The 14984-nt window shown below is 45.7% G+C and overlaps 1 protein-coding gene across 5 annotated transcripts in view; it reads left to right on the top strand.

Moving 5' to 3' along the window:
- Positions 1 to 14984, top strand: part of Fas1 (fasciclin 1 Fas1 domain-containing) — a 230481-nt gene that overhangs the window by 171249 nt on the left and 44248 nt on the right. For all 5 annotated transcript variants that reach the window (XM_076910293.1, XM_076910272.1, XM_076910278.1 and 2 more), the window contains exons 4-6: positions 7676 to 7806; positions 8619 to 8715; positions 14162 to 14327. In XM_076910293.1, the coding sequence (XP_076766408.1) occupies positions 7676 to 7806; positions 8619 to 8715; positions 14162 to 14327 (394 nt within the window). The remainder of the gene's footprint in view (positions 1 to 7675; positions 7807 to 8618; positions 8716 to 14161; positions 14328 to 14984) is intronic.

Genomic DNA, 14984 nt, shown 5'->3' with positions numbered 1-14984 from the left:
GACTTCTTAACCTAGCCGCTGCCCCTGTCCGTTCCACTCTTTTTCTCAACTTTCTATGAGTATGGCTCGGTCCATGGTACCAGTCGGCCCAGTAAACCATTTTCTTGGTTTCTTTAATAAATTTCAGTCCCCCCTGAATCTTTCCGCCATCAAGATTGCGGTCGTTGGGAAAAGCTTCCGGACATATTTCGCGCGAAGCGTGTCATAGCTCGTACAATTTAATATCAGCCAACTCCGTGGGAGTTATTGTATTACACGCGTCGCATAGAAGAACGAAATTTCTTGTCGCGCGAAATGGGCACGGGTCAGCTTGAATTGGCCAATTCGTTTGGTTAATGCGGTCCTCCTAGACGAGAAGGAATTTGGGGTTTCACGTGCCGCCTATTTACCGACCAATATCACTTACTATCGTATACACGAACGGGTGCGAAGTATATTTTTCCCTTTTCTTTCCCGTTATCACGCCCCGGAATTAGTGCTCTGCTTTCTCCATATATTTTTAGATTCACGGATAATCTCACCTACGGTACGAGGCGTAGCGCCGCCGCCTCTTCGCTCGCCGACGCCGCGCTTTATCCCCCCGGATTCTGCACGCGGCGTCGTTCTCCCCCGTTGAATAACGAAGGCTGCAGGAATTTCCTCCGAGTATTTTTTCGTTGGATCGCACGCCGTGTGATGTAGTTCGCAGCGAGATCGTAAACGTTAACGGTGCCGGGACTTTGTCAGTTATTACGGTGCTTCCGGGTTGATCTCGTGTTCCTACGAGGATATACTTCCGTGGAAACGCGAGAGCGGCACAGGCGAGGCGGTTTAAATAAGCCGGAAAATATTTTTATACGATTTCACGCTGTCTGCCCCTCGTGTGCTAACTGTTGGTACACCCCTTTAATATCTTCGCCTCCGTGGCGATGGTAATTTTTGGACTCGCATTTTCAACCGACTTCTGTGTCCTTTTCACCGTTTCCCGTTTCCGTTCTCCGGCTAAGCGACAGCAATTGTTCTCCAAGAGGATGATTATAATAGTTACAATGTCAACGAGTAATAAGTTAACTGTTAAATATGTCTGAATACGATTACGGCGGAGACAAGTCAAAAGTTGTACGTAGAATTTAATTGTTTGCCTTTTTAATGGTCAATCGACACCTTTTCGTTAATTTTTGTGGACATCGTTCGAAAGCGAAATAAATCGTGGAACAAACTTTTGGTCCGCGCTGTACACGCTGCGTTCGTCAAGCAATTACAATTAATGCCGAGTTGAAGAAATTAGAAGCGAGGAACGGTTACCTTGCCGGTTCGGTCTGATGAAATTAGCAGTTACGGTTGACTGAAAGTAATTATTCATTCGCAAACTGCAGACGGAAAGTTTGTTTCAAACATTGATTATATTGAGATAAGATGATTACGCATTAATCCTGTTTATCATTGGTGTGGACCGTGACAGATTTCTGATTGTTTGGCGAAACTGAAACTGCACGTTTCAATGGTGTCTATTAGCGCGAAATTTCTGCCGAAAAAAGTATTTACCAAATGCGTGTTGTAAAACCGTCGGCTTGCAAGTTAGTTTATCCCAGTTTTTCCACCTACGCGCTGTTTACGATGAAAAATAACGCTGACTGATAATAACGCGATCCCTGCATTTTGTACAAAAATATTGGCCTGCGATTTTTCTTTTCCAATTCCTCTCGAATGAAGCGATTCGTTTGAATTTCAACGATATATGCAATTATTTTCTACGCTCTTTCATATCAGGTTTAAATGAAACTTCAAACACCCCGGGCAAATACAGAAATACACGATTTATATAATAGGTTTATTGTTTTTAAATGAAAAATGTATATCCTCGCGTTAATACGCGGCCAATGATAGAATAACGTTAAACCCGTCGATGCGCGAAGATATCGACGATTGGAATAGCGAATATTGAAACGTGGCTGAAAGCGAAAATGAAGATTCAACGATTCCCTTAGAAAATATTTGATTAAGTGACTGAATGGAACAGAGAGGAATCGGAAAACGTTCCTTAACCCAGAAAGAGGCTGGAACCGTGGCAAATTTTATTAAACCGATTCTCCTGCCGGCTTGTGAATATTGATGCCGGTATTCGAAATAAATTTAAGCGTCTGTTCTTCCAAATGATCTTCTTATCTCGCGTAGCGATGATTTCGAATACACGACTGTTAATCACGCGAGAAATTAACGTTGCGAATAGTTGGCAGGGCGCGTTCGACGGTCGAAGGGTTGCAACGATCACCAACGCTGTCGAACGAGGATCGACGCCAAGTAAAAGGGATGTAGATCCAAGTAAAGTCAAGGTTACCGCGAATTCGGTTCAGTCTCGACCAGAAGACGCGCGCGTCGCGCGTCTACGGTGTTTCAATTTAAATTTATGTTCAATTTGTATTCATTACATCGCGTGGGCGGGACAAATGTCATAAAATCGAGAGACGAAGGAAACGTCGGATACGCGGGACGTTCGCATTTAAAGGGACATTTCCTTTTGAAGACAAATTTGACTTTCATCTTGATCCAGTGCACAACGGCGTATAGATTGTACGTGTGCGCCACCCCCTGAAATACGTGTGCAGGAATAATGCGCGCATATCCGCTTTCAATTCGATAGATATGTAAAATATATGCGGCACTCGCGGCGAAATGGATACGGTGCGCCTGAATATTTCATCGTTAAATCGATTGGGTATTATTACGAGTTACGGTATGAGACAATTTAAACCTTCCTTGTTATTGTTCGCGAAAAGTCGGTGTGATTGAGCATTTTACCGTAAATTGTAACTGCAAAACGTTGCCCGTTCACAGGGGTTCTGGCGAGGTTTCCAATTATTTCAAATATTCAGACGCTCCCGTACAATTTTCCCTTAACTTACACCGTCACCGTTCAGAGTGTCCGTTCGATCTACTAAATTCTCGATACGATCCCTGAATTTACCAGGCAACGTGAATAATACCCAGCGAGCGACGTCGCGTCAGTGAAAAGTTCCCGTCGGCCTGGAGAATCGTTTGTACGTAGATGAACGACGAATTAACGATTACGGCTGGGTGGCTCAATCCGGCGAACGAATCTCGCGTCTCGAGGCCGTTTTCGCGGTCGCGTCCCCCTTCACGGTGCAATTTCCTTTTACGAGACACTCCAGCAGCCCGTGGAGAAACTTGTCCCAGGGGGCAGGGAACGCGACGGGACCAGAAAGGGAAAAGTATCAGAGGGAGGTTCGTGCCCCCGCGGTAACTCGATTTGGAACGAAATAAAGCCGAGATTCCGCCGGTGTAAATGTCGCCCGGTCGAATCCCCGTCAGCGAGGGCCTGTGTCCGTTGGATAAAACAGGGCCGCGTTACGGTTGGTTAAAAAATGCACGGGGCCACACGCGGACGAGGCGGCGGAGATTTACCCAACGAGAGGGTAACAAAGGAGAGCCGTAGTCGAGGGGATGCGGGCGAAAGGTCAGCCATGAATCGGAAAGGAAAATGGAAACGAGTACGCGAGGCGAGTGGCGTGGCGGTGACTGCGGATAAAAGAAAAATGGTGTTGGTCTTTGAGGGGTAAAGTCTCGAATTAGTTGAGTTACTTTTCGAGCGACTCGAGGCCACTTCGTCAATGCGAACCTCCTCTTCGCTTCACTGGGACGGAGAAACTTGACGTCTGTAAACACAAACTTGAAGTCAAGCATTCGAGTAATTTGACTAACCTAAAGAAAACGTAAGCGCGGCCCCCCCTCTCGCGTGCCTCCCCGTTCGATTCGATGAATCTCGGAGCGAGTTAAAGCAGATAACCTCGTTTGCGTCGCCTACGGGATCCTCGAAAATCAGCGACGCTAACTCCCCGAGTACGGTTTAACTTTTATTCGCGTCACCGGCAGCAGAATGTTTCATTGCCTCGATTTACAGTTTTCGACGCTGTTTCAGCCCCCGTCCGTGCATTCGACGGATCAAACGGGACAGATTTAAATCCGAGATCTCTCAATCCCGACGTGAACGCAGACGATCCTCCGCGGAAGCGGTCGAGGTGCCAGCAGTATTTGTTTGCTTAATGCCAGCAATTTTCCTTGAACGGAGTGTACAGGTGCCCCATAAACGGTTTACGAGTGTCAACGGCACGGGAACGTCGCGACCTCGTTCCGCGCGGAGATTAGGGGAGGTCAGTTGGACTAGTTTTAATCCCGCATAACATTCCAGCCGCAGGGACGGGGAAAGGAAGCGAGTTGGAAAGGGAGCTGGCGCCACGGTGTCTCGACGCCACACCCTTGCCAGCCCCGGTGCCGGTTGCTCGCCGTGCGACGGGGGTGGAAAGGGCTTTATAGTAATCGAACGGAATCGAACCCGCACTTTATGTTCTCGATTCGCGCTTCAGCGTACGTTATCGCGAGTTTTCCGCGTATTCGTCGACCGATCGCCAAGGAGGAACGCGAGCCGCTCGGCTTTTTATGCTTCTGCGTCACTCTTCGCGGTATTCTGCGTTTGGTAATGGCGGTTGAGAAGTGGGACACCGAACGAGTCGTCTAGCGTGACCAGAAACGGTTTCCGCAGGCCTTCGTTAGTGGTCTTCGTTCGTTGGAATGCAATCTACGTTTCGATGGAAGAGATGGGAAAGTGTAGTTGAAAATATTGACGAACGATTAGGATATTTGGAGTAGTATACGTATATGGATGAGGGTTTATAAGCGTTTAATAAAGACACTCGGAGGTGGAGAATTCCAGTTCATTAACTTAGCACTCGTTAATTTACGTATCCGCTGGGAGTCGACGAGGGCACAATTAATTACGAATAGCCATAACGAACCGTTCACCTGTTTTTATTAATGGCCGCATTCGAGGATGTAAACGTGACTTCGGCCCCAAGACGGCGGCCAGAATGGGCTGAAGTTTGAATTAACGACCTCTTAGAGAAACGTTCATAGTTTTCCCTCTTGTGCTCTGTTATTTGCGAGGGAAAAAAAAGAGGAGGAAGAGCCGAGGCGTTGCTAAACACGAAGCGTTGAAGTATTTCTAGTATTTGAACTATGATTAAAGCGATTGCAGCAAAATTTCGAAATTCTAAATAAATCGTTCCATACCCTTGGAAAATATTAAAAAATCATTGTATGAAATACGTACTAATTACGACGGGTAAATATGGTAAAATGAAGAAAGCTTGTCCGCTCGTTGCATTGATTCTAATAAGATGCTATTTCACCGCGGTCATGGACAGAAATTCCCAGCCATTTTCCGTCGGCAAACAAAACGTCATCATAAAAAGGTAAACAGCTTCGAAACGGGGCAACATATTTTTATCACGCCTTTAATTTCACAGCGGTTCCATCTAGACAGAGGCGTTCTTTTAACCGCGGCAAGAGAAATAGCGGCGTCCCCCTGAAAGATGTACGTCCGTTGTCCCAGAAAATTCGCCCTCAAGAAATGTCGTGTTCCTCGAACGAGTACTCGCCACACGTAACAGTTCCCGTGTAAAATTCATCCAGAGACGGAGAATATAACCCGTTCTAGGTGAACTGGTACCAAGAAAGATTGTCTGTCTGAAGCAATCGAATTTAAAAGTTGTCTCGCTTCCTCGTCTCTACGTGACGTACGTACAGGGTGGTTTTTGAACATTTGTCAGTGCTCCAGGGGGTGGTCGTTGGATCAGAATCGGAATATAGATACCATACAAGCGTAATAAGCCGCGCGTATCTTCATACGCATCGAGTGCCACGAGAGAGAAGGAATCAAGGATTCGTCGTTCCAAGGTTTCGATTTTCTCTCTCCCTCCGATGATTCTTTTTGGGGGAGCCAGACAAATCGACGTCGAGCAAACACGGGGAGTCCGCTTGCCTCCATCGTTGCAGAAGAGCGAGATGATTCATTTCTGTGAAACTATTCTAGCATACAAACAAGAATCATTGTTCTTTCCTCGGTTGGGTCCTCTGCAGCGAGTCCTTGTACCGAATAAATGGAACTCGTTCGTCCTTCCACCCCCGTTCCTATTTTCCTTCTTACCATACAATCTCTCGAACGTAGACATCGCGCAGATTTTGCGAAACGAAATATTTCGATGAGGAGCGGTTCTTATTTTATCAAAATTCATTTCTCCCTCTTAGACCTTTTCGTCGTAGAAACGAGTGCAGAATCAACTCTTCGTTCCATTGCGGAACTAAATTTTATTATATAAAACACGATCCGAAATGCGAGACCCAAGTATTTCTCCGACAACAACCTCTAAACAATATACGAAAACCACTCCCCATTTCCTCCGTTTCCATGCGAGGCGTCTGAAAACTATAGAACACGCGATCCTCCTTATTACTACTCCGTTCTGTATCCAAAATGGCTTCGCCCCGCATACCGAACCGCCGCCATTCGACGCGGCAGCCACCGTTCCACCGATTCTCGGTCGTGTCTCCGGAAGTGTGTTCGATGGCGGTGCACGTCGGCCCCGCGGGAGAACAAAACGGCGTTATCGAGCAGAAGAAGAATACCCTCCGTGGAGATAAAAGAATCGCGAAGCGATCGCGAAGAAAGGGGGATAAATAGCGTGCACGACGTTCGAGTCGCGAACTCCCTGGATGGTAAATGGCCGTGCACCTTTCCCAATGAGACCAAGCCAGGCAGAGATCGGGACGGGGGTTGGTTGGCGTCCCGCATCCCGGCTGCTGACGGTGTTGCGCCGCCGTATCCGACGTCGACACCCATGAAATAGTCGCGTTCCTACGCCGCGGAATAAATACCGCCACAGGTTCCTTCGTGTCCGCTTTTTCCTTCCGTCCCCGCGCTTTATCTTCCTCCGCCATCGTTTCCGCGTCCCCGTTTCCGCCGCTCCAGCCCGCGACGTTATTTGTCTCGCTGTATCTACGCCCTGTACCATCGTCCTCGCGCTTGTATCGCTTGGCTCTCTTGCGATTTCGCGAGATCGACCGTGTATACCTTCGCGTTTACAAGGAAAGCCGAATCTCCACTGGCAATTTACTCTGAGCCTCGTTCCACCTGTCGATCCGGGTCAGTCTCTAGTGCGTCCTGTCTTTCGTCGTCTTCATCGAGGTGCAGAGCTGGGGGCCATTCTTAATTGAATTAGATCGACGTCGGCTCGCGCCAACGAATTCATTTATCGAACAAATTAACCGGACGTCGGCAAATTTGCCTATCGGTCGAGTTTCCAAGAGGGTGTTCCGCTCAAGTGTAACGCGAGCGCGCGGCATGATATTTCAAAGGCCCCATCGAAGAATACGCGTGTCAATTGCTCGGCAGGAAAACGCGGTGGATATTCGAATGCGGCGCTCCGACAAACCGAAGTATCCAGTCGATACAAACTGGATATCAAGCCATTTGAAACTGTACGACTGACCCTTTCATAGATGCTAATGGAACGAGCTTTTGAAGCGTATGTAACATTACTCAGTGGCTTATCTTCTTGAATTTCCAATTCTGTAGCCTTACGACACGTGCAATTTTCGGCGCTGTGAAATGCTTCAAATCAAAGGACGATAAACGATGCGGTGTTTGTGGAGCATTTAAGGGTAGAGTACGAACGGTGTCACTGTTACTCGATCGAATGCCTGCGTCAGTAATAATGGTCAATAGTTCGAGCACGCAGCACACTTTTAATCGTCAATGATCGAATAAAATTTCTGTTTGAAGTTGTCGGCGTACGCACTATGAATTTCTAACGCGCGAATATGTTGCTTCATTCTGTTTCAGGTGCTGCACATAATAAACGAAGTACTGGAGCCGATACGCTCGAATTCCGCGGAGATGCCAATCTACAACCCGAACGCCTTTGAATTCCTCAATCAAAGCGAGCATCTCGATTTAGGCGTTCATCGTGTTCGGTAAGCAGCAATTTCTTTTTAAGCAAATTTATATTCCACCCGTCTCCGCTATAACTTGAAGCCATTCAAGTGGAAATGAGCCTGAAAATCCCTTGGTAAAATGTCTGTCTATGGTGTATTTAATTTACTTTAATTCACTTTGCACTTAATTGAATCACATTTGTCGAATTCTAATTCTATCGCAAGTAGTTATATATTACAAATTATAGATTCTTGCCAGTCTCGGATTAAAATGTGTTTCCTCTCCGGGTTTTTCAACGTTCCGTATTATTTTTCATTACTTATCGAGCACGGTTCCCTTTTCTCGACACTTCTCGGTAAAATACACCCGCGAAACCCGCTCACGTTTCCCGGAAGATGAAGATGGAACCAACTTTCTCGGTTGTTTCTTAAGTAACTTCGATGCTCACTTTGTCAAGTCTTTATCGATATTTAAAGGCGCCGTGGTGCTTGCCATCTGAGTAAGTAGAACTTGAGTGAATTAGCTCCACTCTTCCGAAACTTCTTTAAGCTTCGCTGCATTTCATTTACCGTTCGCGTAGAACAACATTGTCGCTTATTGTCGCAACGGGAAGCGTACCGTACTTCAAACTTCGTCCAATAATAAATGAAAGAATATTTCCCCGGGATATATCGAGTCACTTGATTAAATTATAAAAACATATTTCTTCAGTCGGTAGTCACAGATATTAGATAAATATCTGTTTCAAATGAATATCTGTTTTTAACTTCCTTCCTCCGTTATGTAACTAAAGGATGAAAAATAGTAAAATTATTTCTTCCTTCAATTAGCGAGTCCAATTTTGTTACAGCATCTTCCGACAGCGCATCCTGCAGGAAAAGAAGCAGGAAGTCTTCAAGGCGGAAGGACGTTACACCTTCTTTATTCCCGTTGAGGAGGGTTTCCAGGTAAGCTGCTTAGCAACCTTCCCATATCGATCATCCCGAAAGGACCTTAATATCCTCTGTTGCGAATCCCTAAAAGGATTCAGGCAATACCAACTCGTTCTGCTCGTTGCCCGAGGGGTGACAAGTTCTGATCGATTACATTTTCACGATGAGCCGGAAGCTCGCAGAATCGATTCAGTTAACGCGCAACTATCAGCCACAATAATCGTTTGTCGATGAAATCTAACCGTATAAAACACTTTCACAGCTGTACTGTATATCTTGATGCTAGGAATTGCGAGTACTCCGCGCAGGTGTAAACAAGCAAATATACAAAGATCTCGCAATCGAATAGTTTGCTGTCTAAAAAACTTATTCTTTTAGCTTTCATCACGAATTCTCGTTCCACGATATTATACATCGTAAATGAGGCGATTTATGCAGAAAATCATCATTTGTGCAGACGATTAATTACACTTTGCCGAGGGAACGTTTCCCTTATCCTGGTGAAAATCAGCGAGGAAATGTGAAACGCTAAACGAGGACGCCAAGAATACACGGAATCGGTGGCGTACAACTAACTACCCCGTTATATTATAATATAGCAGCCAAGTTAATAACGGCCAGAGAGCTGGCGACTGACGCCGCGTAGATACGATCGGTCGCCAATTTACCGACTCAGCTTTTTCGCGATTTCGCGTTAAAAATCGCGTGCGTTCGATCACTTTCCGCGGATCGCGTAATCAAACTTCGTATATGAAATTCAGACTAAAACAACTGGATTTTCTGCTGACCGGAGTCCGGTGGAGCTTTTTCTCGTTGAATGATCGGCTCAGACGCAGACATGTAAACGCGAGAAAAATCAGGAATACCGGAGAAAGGATCGAACCGATGGAGAAACAGACCCCAGTGCTTCTTAACCTCGGGTTATTTTCAAAGATTCTTCCGAAGGAGCGTATCGTTACACTGGAAAATCGATTTTCGAGAATCATACATGCGCTTTGTCCTCTTGTACTCTGGTTCTTATTGAACCTTTATTTCCTTTCCTTGTAAACTCTTAGAGCTTCCAAGTTTCCTAATACTAGAAAGATTCCTTAGTATTTTACATCGAATATCGTATCAATATTCATGTTCGTTCTTTATACATTATGCGTAGCACGTTGAAAGAATTTTTAACTTACTGGTCGACGTATTAAAAATATATATATACTCGCGCAGTGCCTGATGAACATACGGCAAAAGAAAATCCTGAAGCAAGAGAAGCATTGGACGATTGACTCTCCGTCAAATAAATATCCCAGCGTGAATCAAAACAAATCTGAATAATGTCCGCGAAAAATCGCCAAAAATCCTGTTAACATTTGAAATTGGAATAAACGCGTTTCGACGCCACCCCCGCGGGCGGACGTTTCGAAAATCGACAAACGCGGCGGAGGGGCAAAGTGGGAACGCATTTTTGCCGATAAAACGGAAATTACTCATGGAAATCGGCCGCGCATTCCCAGAAATTCCCGGCTGCGTGTTCAAGGTATCGGATACGCATTCGCGGCTTGATTGCACAATGTGTATCCGGAGGCTCGTGTGGATGTGTGGGCACGCTGTATAAAGGAGAGGGCGGAGGGATGCAGAATCGAGTTTCGGCTGTGAAAAGCCTTGTCCCGTTCACGGGGAGAGCGCGATCGAACCGTATCGAAAAGCACTCGGCAGCGGCACGTCGTCGTTAAGGCTTTTCCGTTCGAGCGGCGTCGACGCCCCGGTGCTATAGGCCAGTGGTTCTTAACGTTTCCACGCGGCGACTCCCCTTCCCCCGCATTACTTTCCCGTCTGCTCTCCTTTCAATATTTTTCATGGCATCGCGGAAGTCATCGCGTACGGAGAAGTCGCGTCGGTTCAGCTCGTTCAATTATTTCGCCCTCCTTCCGCGCGGCGAATCGCTCGCGAATTAATGGCAGTCCGTCGCGTCAACGTAGACGACTTTCGTCGCTGGTGTGCCAACAAATTAAACGCGACGGAGCTCGGTTAAATTGCGCAGACGCGAAATAAACGAGGACCTGACGCCATTCTGATGCGGTTGCGATCTTCGAGGAAAGAACCACTGGCACAGGACGTAAGGAACCGGTGGCTTTCTTCGCTCGAACGCGCGGAGTCGTCAACGAAGGCCGTTATCCAACCGGAGCGTCGGTAAGAAAGAAGGGTTGAATTAATAACGGGAAATGTGAGCGCTCGGTTCAATGGTCTTTGTGTTTTCGAGAAACGAAACCACGCCACCAGTCTGGGATGTTCACACCGAAAATCAATGAGAAAACACACGCTGGCTGTGTAAAAGAGTGGAACGATGAGAAAACGTTTAAAGTCGTAGATGGTTACTGTGCTGTTGTATAGGAGATGATAACGAGCAGGGGATGAAAAGAAACTGCAGGTTCTTTAATGGCGCAGAGGAGATCCTTCGAGGGATCCGTTTGAGCTTCGAAAGGGAGATGAAATAGTAGTGATCTTTTGTTATGAGTTTTTTCTTTAGTAGTCGGAGGAATTTTGAAGCTGAGAACTTCAATTCAGTTAGAGAGCCAAGTAGTATAAGTAAATATGTTTTCAGACGGGGAACGTTTTACGCTGCAGTCATCGTGCGAATGATACGTATTATTTTTCTTTGACAATGGAACGAAGTTCCAAACTGACTCTCTTGATGGAATAATTATAAATTCATTTGCGTTTAAATTTCGAAGTGCAGTGAAAAATTCTGAGAGTCCGCGCATAAAATTATTCCCGTGCTAAAGGTGCAAAAAGAAAAGTTTCTTCCAACTGATTTAAATATCCAATGAATGTTAGGTATAAAGATGCGCAAGCATATTTACGGAAGAAGGTTTTAGTAGGTTTTTAGAGGTTGAGCTGGGAAATGTAACGCTGTAACGCAGTGAAGAGAGTCGTAAGACTGTGGCCCGCTCCTATCATAACTTTTCAGCACCTTTTTACAGACCTTTTAATTCCTTCTGCTACTGTACGAGTACGACTCCAAGTTGAAAAGGTTTACGAGTTCATACATACTTTTTTACCTTCTTAAAGTATAAAGGTATATTTACCATTTACGTTTCCACTTCTGCACAGTTCACTTAAGATTGAAGCAGTGATTAATCGAAAGGCAAAGACCAGCTAAAATAGTTACACAGGCCGTGTTTCTATACGTATAACCATGCGTGGGAAAGGAAAACAAAGTTCCTCATAAAAGCACAACACAACCTTTGTAATCCAAATTCCGCAACGGACCTCTGCGTTTTCATATCGTAGACGCAGTAATTACACAAGACGTAACCTAGATCCAGTAGATTAGTACAATGCACGTGCAGAGATACGTTTCGAAGGTCCGCGATAATTAACTGTAGGCCAGTACCCATTGTCTGCCTTCCTCTACTTTGGTGAAAAGGTACCCGAAGAGAGAAGGCTGGCGGATTAGAAGACAGAGAAGTTTATTCCTACGGACAGCGATGCGAGCAATTTCCTGCAGCAGAGATGGGAAACAGGGGCGGCAAGAAAAACGAAATCGTTTCGTCGGTAACTGCGTTGCGTGATTACATCTTACATGATATCGTGAATAATTTCGCGAAGCTTCGAGGCACGTGCAGGCTTGCTGGCTGCATCCGGAATTAGATGAAACGGAACCGTTCATGGGGCGGAGGGGTTGAAATAAAACTTGGTACCAGGAATGGGAAATACCAGAGCAGCGTAGCAACCAGTCAAATCGGAAAAAAAAAAGAAAAAAAGGAAAGAGAATGTTCCTGATCTCGTGAACATTTGAACAAGGTTGGAGTGCAGTCTTTGCACGTCAGTTTCCACAGCGAGAGAAATCGAGGAACGAGACTGTTCGTCTTGGAGATGTAAACGCGACGTAAAACGGAAAGGCGAATGTGGGGGTGGTTGAATTTGGTAATATATACGACGGCCTTGGGGGTCTGCTTGTTCGAGGAATTCCGCTCGTGTTAAGTCGGGAAAGTAGGTGCGGAAGGAAATAGGAGGAAAAGAGTAGGAGAAAAAGGAAAACGGTGGTTGGAGAATAGAACAAAACGCTGGCTGAGGAATGAATAGTTGGGAGTAGCTTTGATTCTGGCTCTTGGGCTCGCTTTTGTCGTTCGCTGAATGTTGTTTGCGACTGGGATTATCCGTAAATTTCCGCGAAACGGCTTCTCGAGATACGACTGAAGAAGAAGGAAATGAGTCCTCGGAGATCGAGGATCATTTTCAGCGATGGGATTCGAACAAATATCGATAAACGAATATTTCCATTTCGGCTGGATCTCTAAAGCACACCGCGACGTAGCGGTTCGAGATCAGTTTTTTGTACCAGCGTGAAAGAAAAACGGGACGAGAGTTGTGTCACGGTATTCTTTGGCTTTACTGCTCAAAAAACGACCCAGTTTCGCTATTCTCAGCTTTTCCAGCAGCCTTGTTCGAGGCCGCGCGATCCCCGTGCACCTCCGCTAGGGGTAGTCGGTACGAGCGACGGTTAACGAGCTGCCTGGAGCCACCCTCGAAATCTCGATCGCGGAAAACGGACGACACGCTTTATCTTTGTCACGCGAGAAGGCTGTTTGCGAGAACTGCGCGGGGCATTAATACGATTGGCAGGCGACAGAGCGTCGTCGTGCCTTATCACGAATCGGAAATCAATCGTTCGTGGCAGCCTCATCCTTTACGCCGGAACGGACCCGTTGCTAACCGTGTACCCCCGTGTCGATAACGAGGGACGTGTAATCACCGGTCCGGAGAGACGGGGCGCTTATTTCGCGCCCTTAGCCGGCTGGTTGCCGCTAGTTACCCTTGGATACACATAACCTGGGTTACAGCCGCCCTCCTGGGTGCGTCTTTGACGTCGTGGCCGTTCGCCTCCGCGGTTTTACGCGATTACACCGTATTAGGGGACGTTTACATGGACTCTGTGAACCTGGAGCCAGCCAGAATTCCCGCGGGGGAAGCGAGACGCGGAGGGAAACCGGGGGAGAGACAGGGGTTAAAATTGTTCCAGCCAGAATGTGCAAGTAATTAATATTGTTGTTATCCGACAACTCTGTTGTCTTATCCGTTTAATATCGTTTAATTAGATATTTTCGTTACCATCTAAGGGAGGGCAATTTGATAGGCGTCGTTCAATACCGCTGATGGGTTCCGTTGAATTTCTTAGGGTGCTTCAGAGAGTATTATGGCTTCTTGGTATATAATATTACTAAGTTTGGCTATAGCGGGTTTGTTCAGTACAGCTGTGAATATTACAGTTTCCTGGTATGTTATGGTGTGCTAGATGCTACTGGCAACGTGCCTTGTAATGAGGAATAATGTTCTAGACAGCTCAATCTCAGTAAGATTGATATCGTAGGATAAGTCAATACACTCCATCGTTTCAACTTTCAAGAACCAATTGAGAAGAACCGGCACTGCTTAAAATGTTCACTTCTGTACACGATGATGTATTGTTTCGCAGCCATCACCGAGGCCGGAAAAGGTGGACCGTGTGGTAATCGATGGCCACGTGATACCCAACCACATCCTCTTCACAACACCGACACCTGACGATGTAGAGTATAAGACACTTGCGTTCGGTGACAACGTGAAGGTCACCATCAGTTTCGATAAAAAAAGTGATAAAGGTAAGGCTGTTTTATAGACGTAAATCTCTGCCATTGTTGCAAATTGGACCTAGGTTTATATAAACTTTTTTTGTTGCCTCTGTGGTGTGGTTTCAACTGTAAAAATTTGTCACATGAATAGCGAATCACTCTGTATTATTAATTAGAAAACAGAAAACATTTACCTAAAAAACTTCGACCATCTCTGACCATTTTCAGTATAACGTCATAGTCGTTCGGTTAAAAAAAAATATGCAGACTGTCCGATACACCTGTCAAGTCCCATTAAAGTCTCTGTGTTTGAGATAAAATTTGAAACGTTATTATGCTACGCAAATAACACCGACAGGTATGCTATTAGCATGTCGCGTGCTAATTTATTTTTATACTACGCGTACAGAAATGTCCACCTTGTGCAATATCGCAAATCCAATGCCGTCGAATTTGTACACATCGGTTTCGATTTTAAACAAACATCAAGCAGAATATTCTATTCAAAACGTAGAAAACGAGTGATATAATTAACGATGAAATCCAGACTGTACTGAGCGAGGGGATTGGAATTGAATCATGTCAAATGAGAAACCCTTCTCCGTCACTCTCGATGCATAAATACAATAATGCTTATATTTTCCTCGATTTGTTTAAGAGCATCATATATCCCCATCGCGTTAATCA

This window comes from Xylocopa sonorina, chromosome 1 (genome assembly GCF_050948175.1).
Source record: "Xylocopa sonorina isolate GNS202 chromosome 1, iyXylSono1_principal, whole genome shotgun sequence".
Classification (NCBI taxonomy): domain Eukaryota; kingdom Metazoa; phylum Arthropoda; class Insecta; order Hymenoptera; family Apidae; genus Xylocopa; species Xylocopa sonorina.
This window is presented reverse-complemented; position numbering and strand designations above follow the sequence as displayed.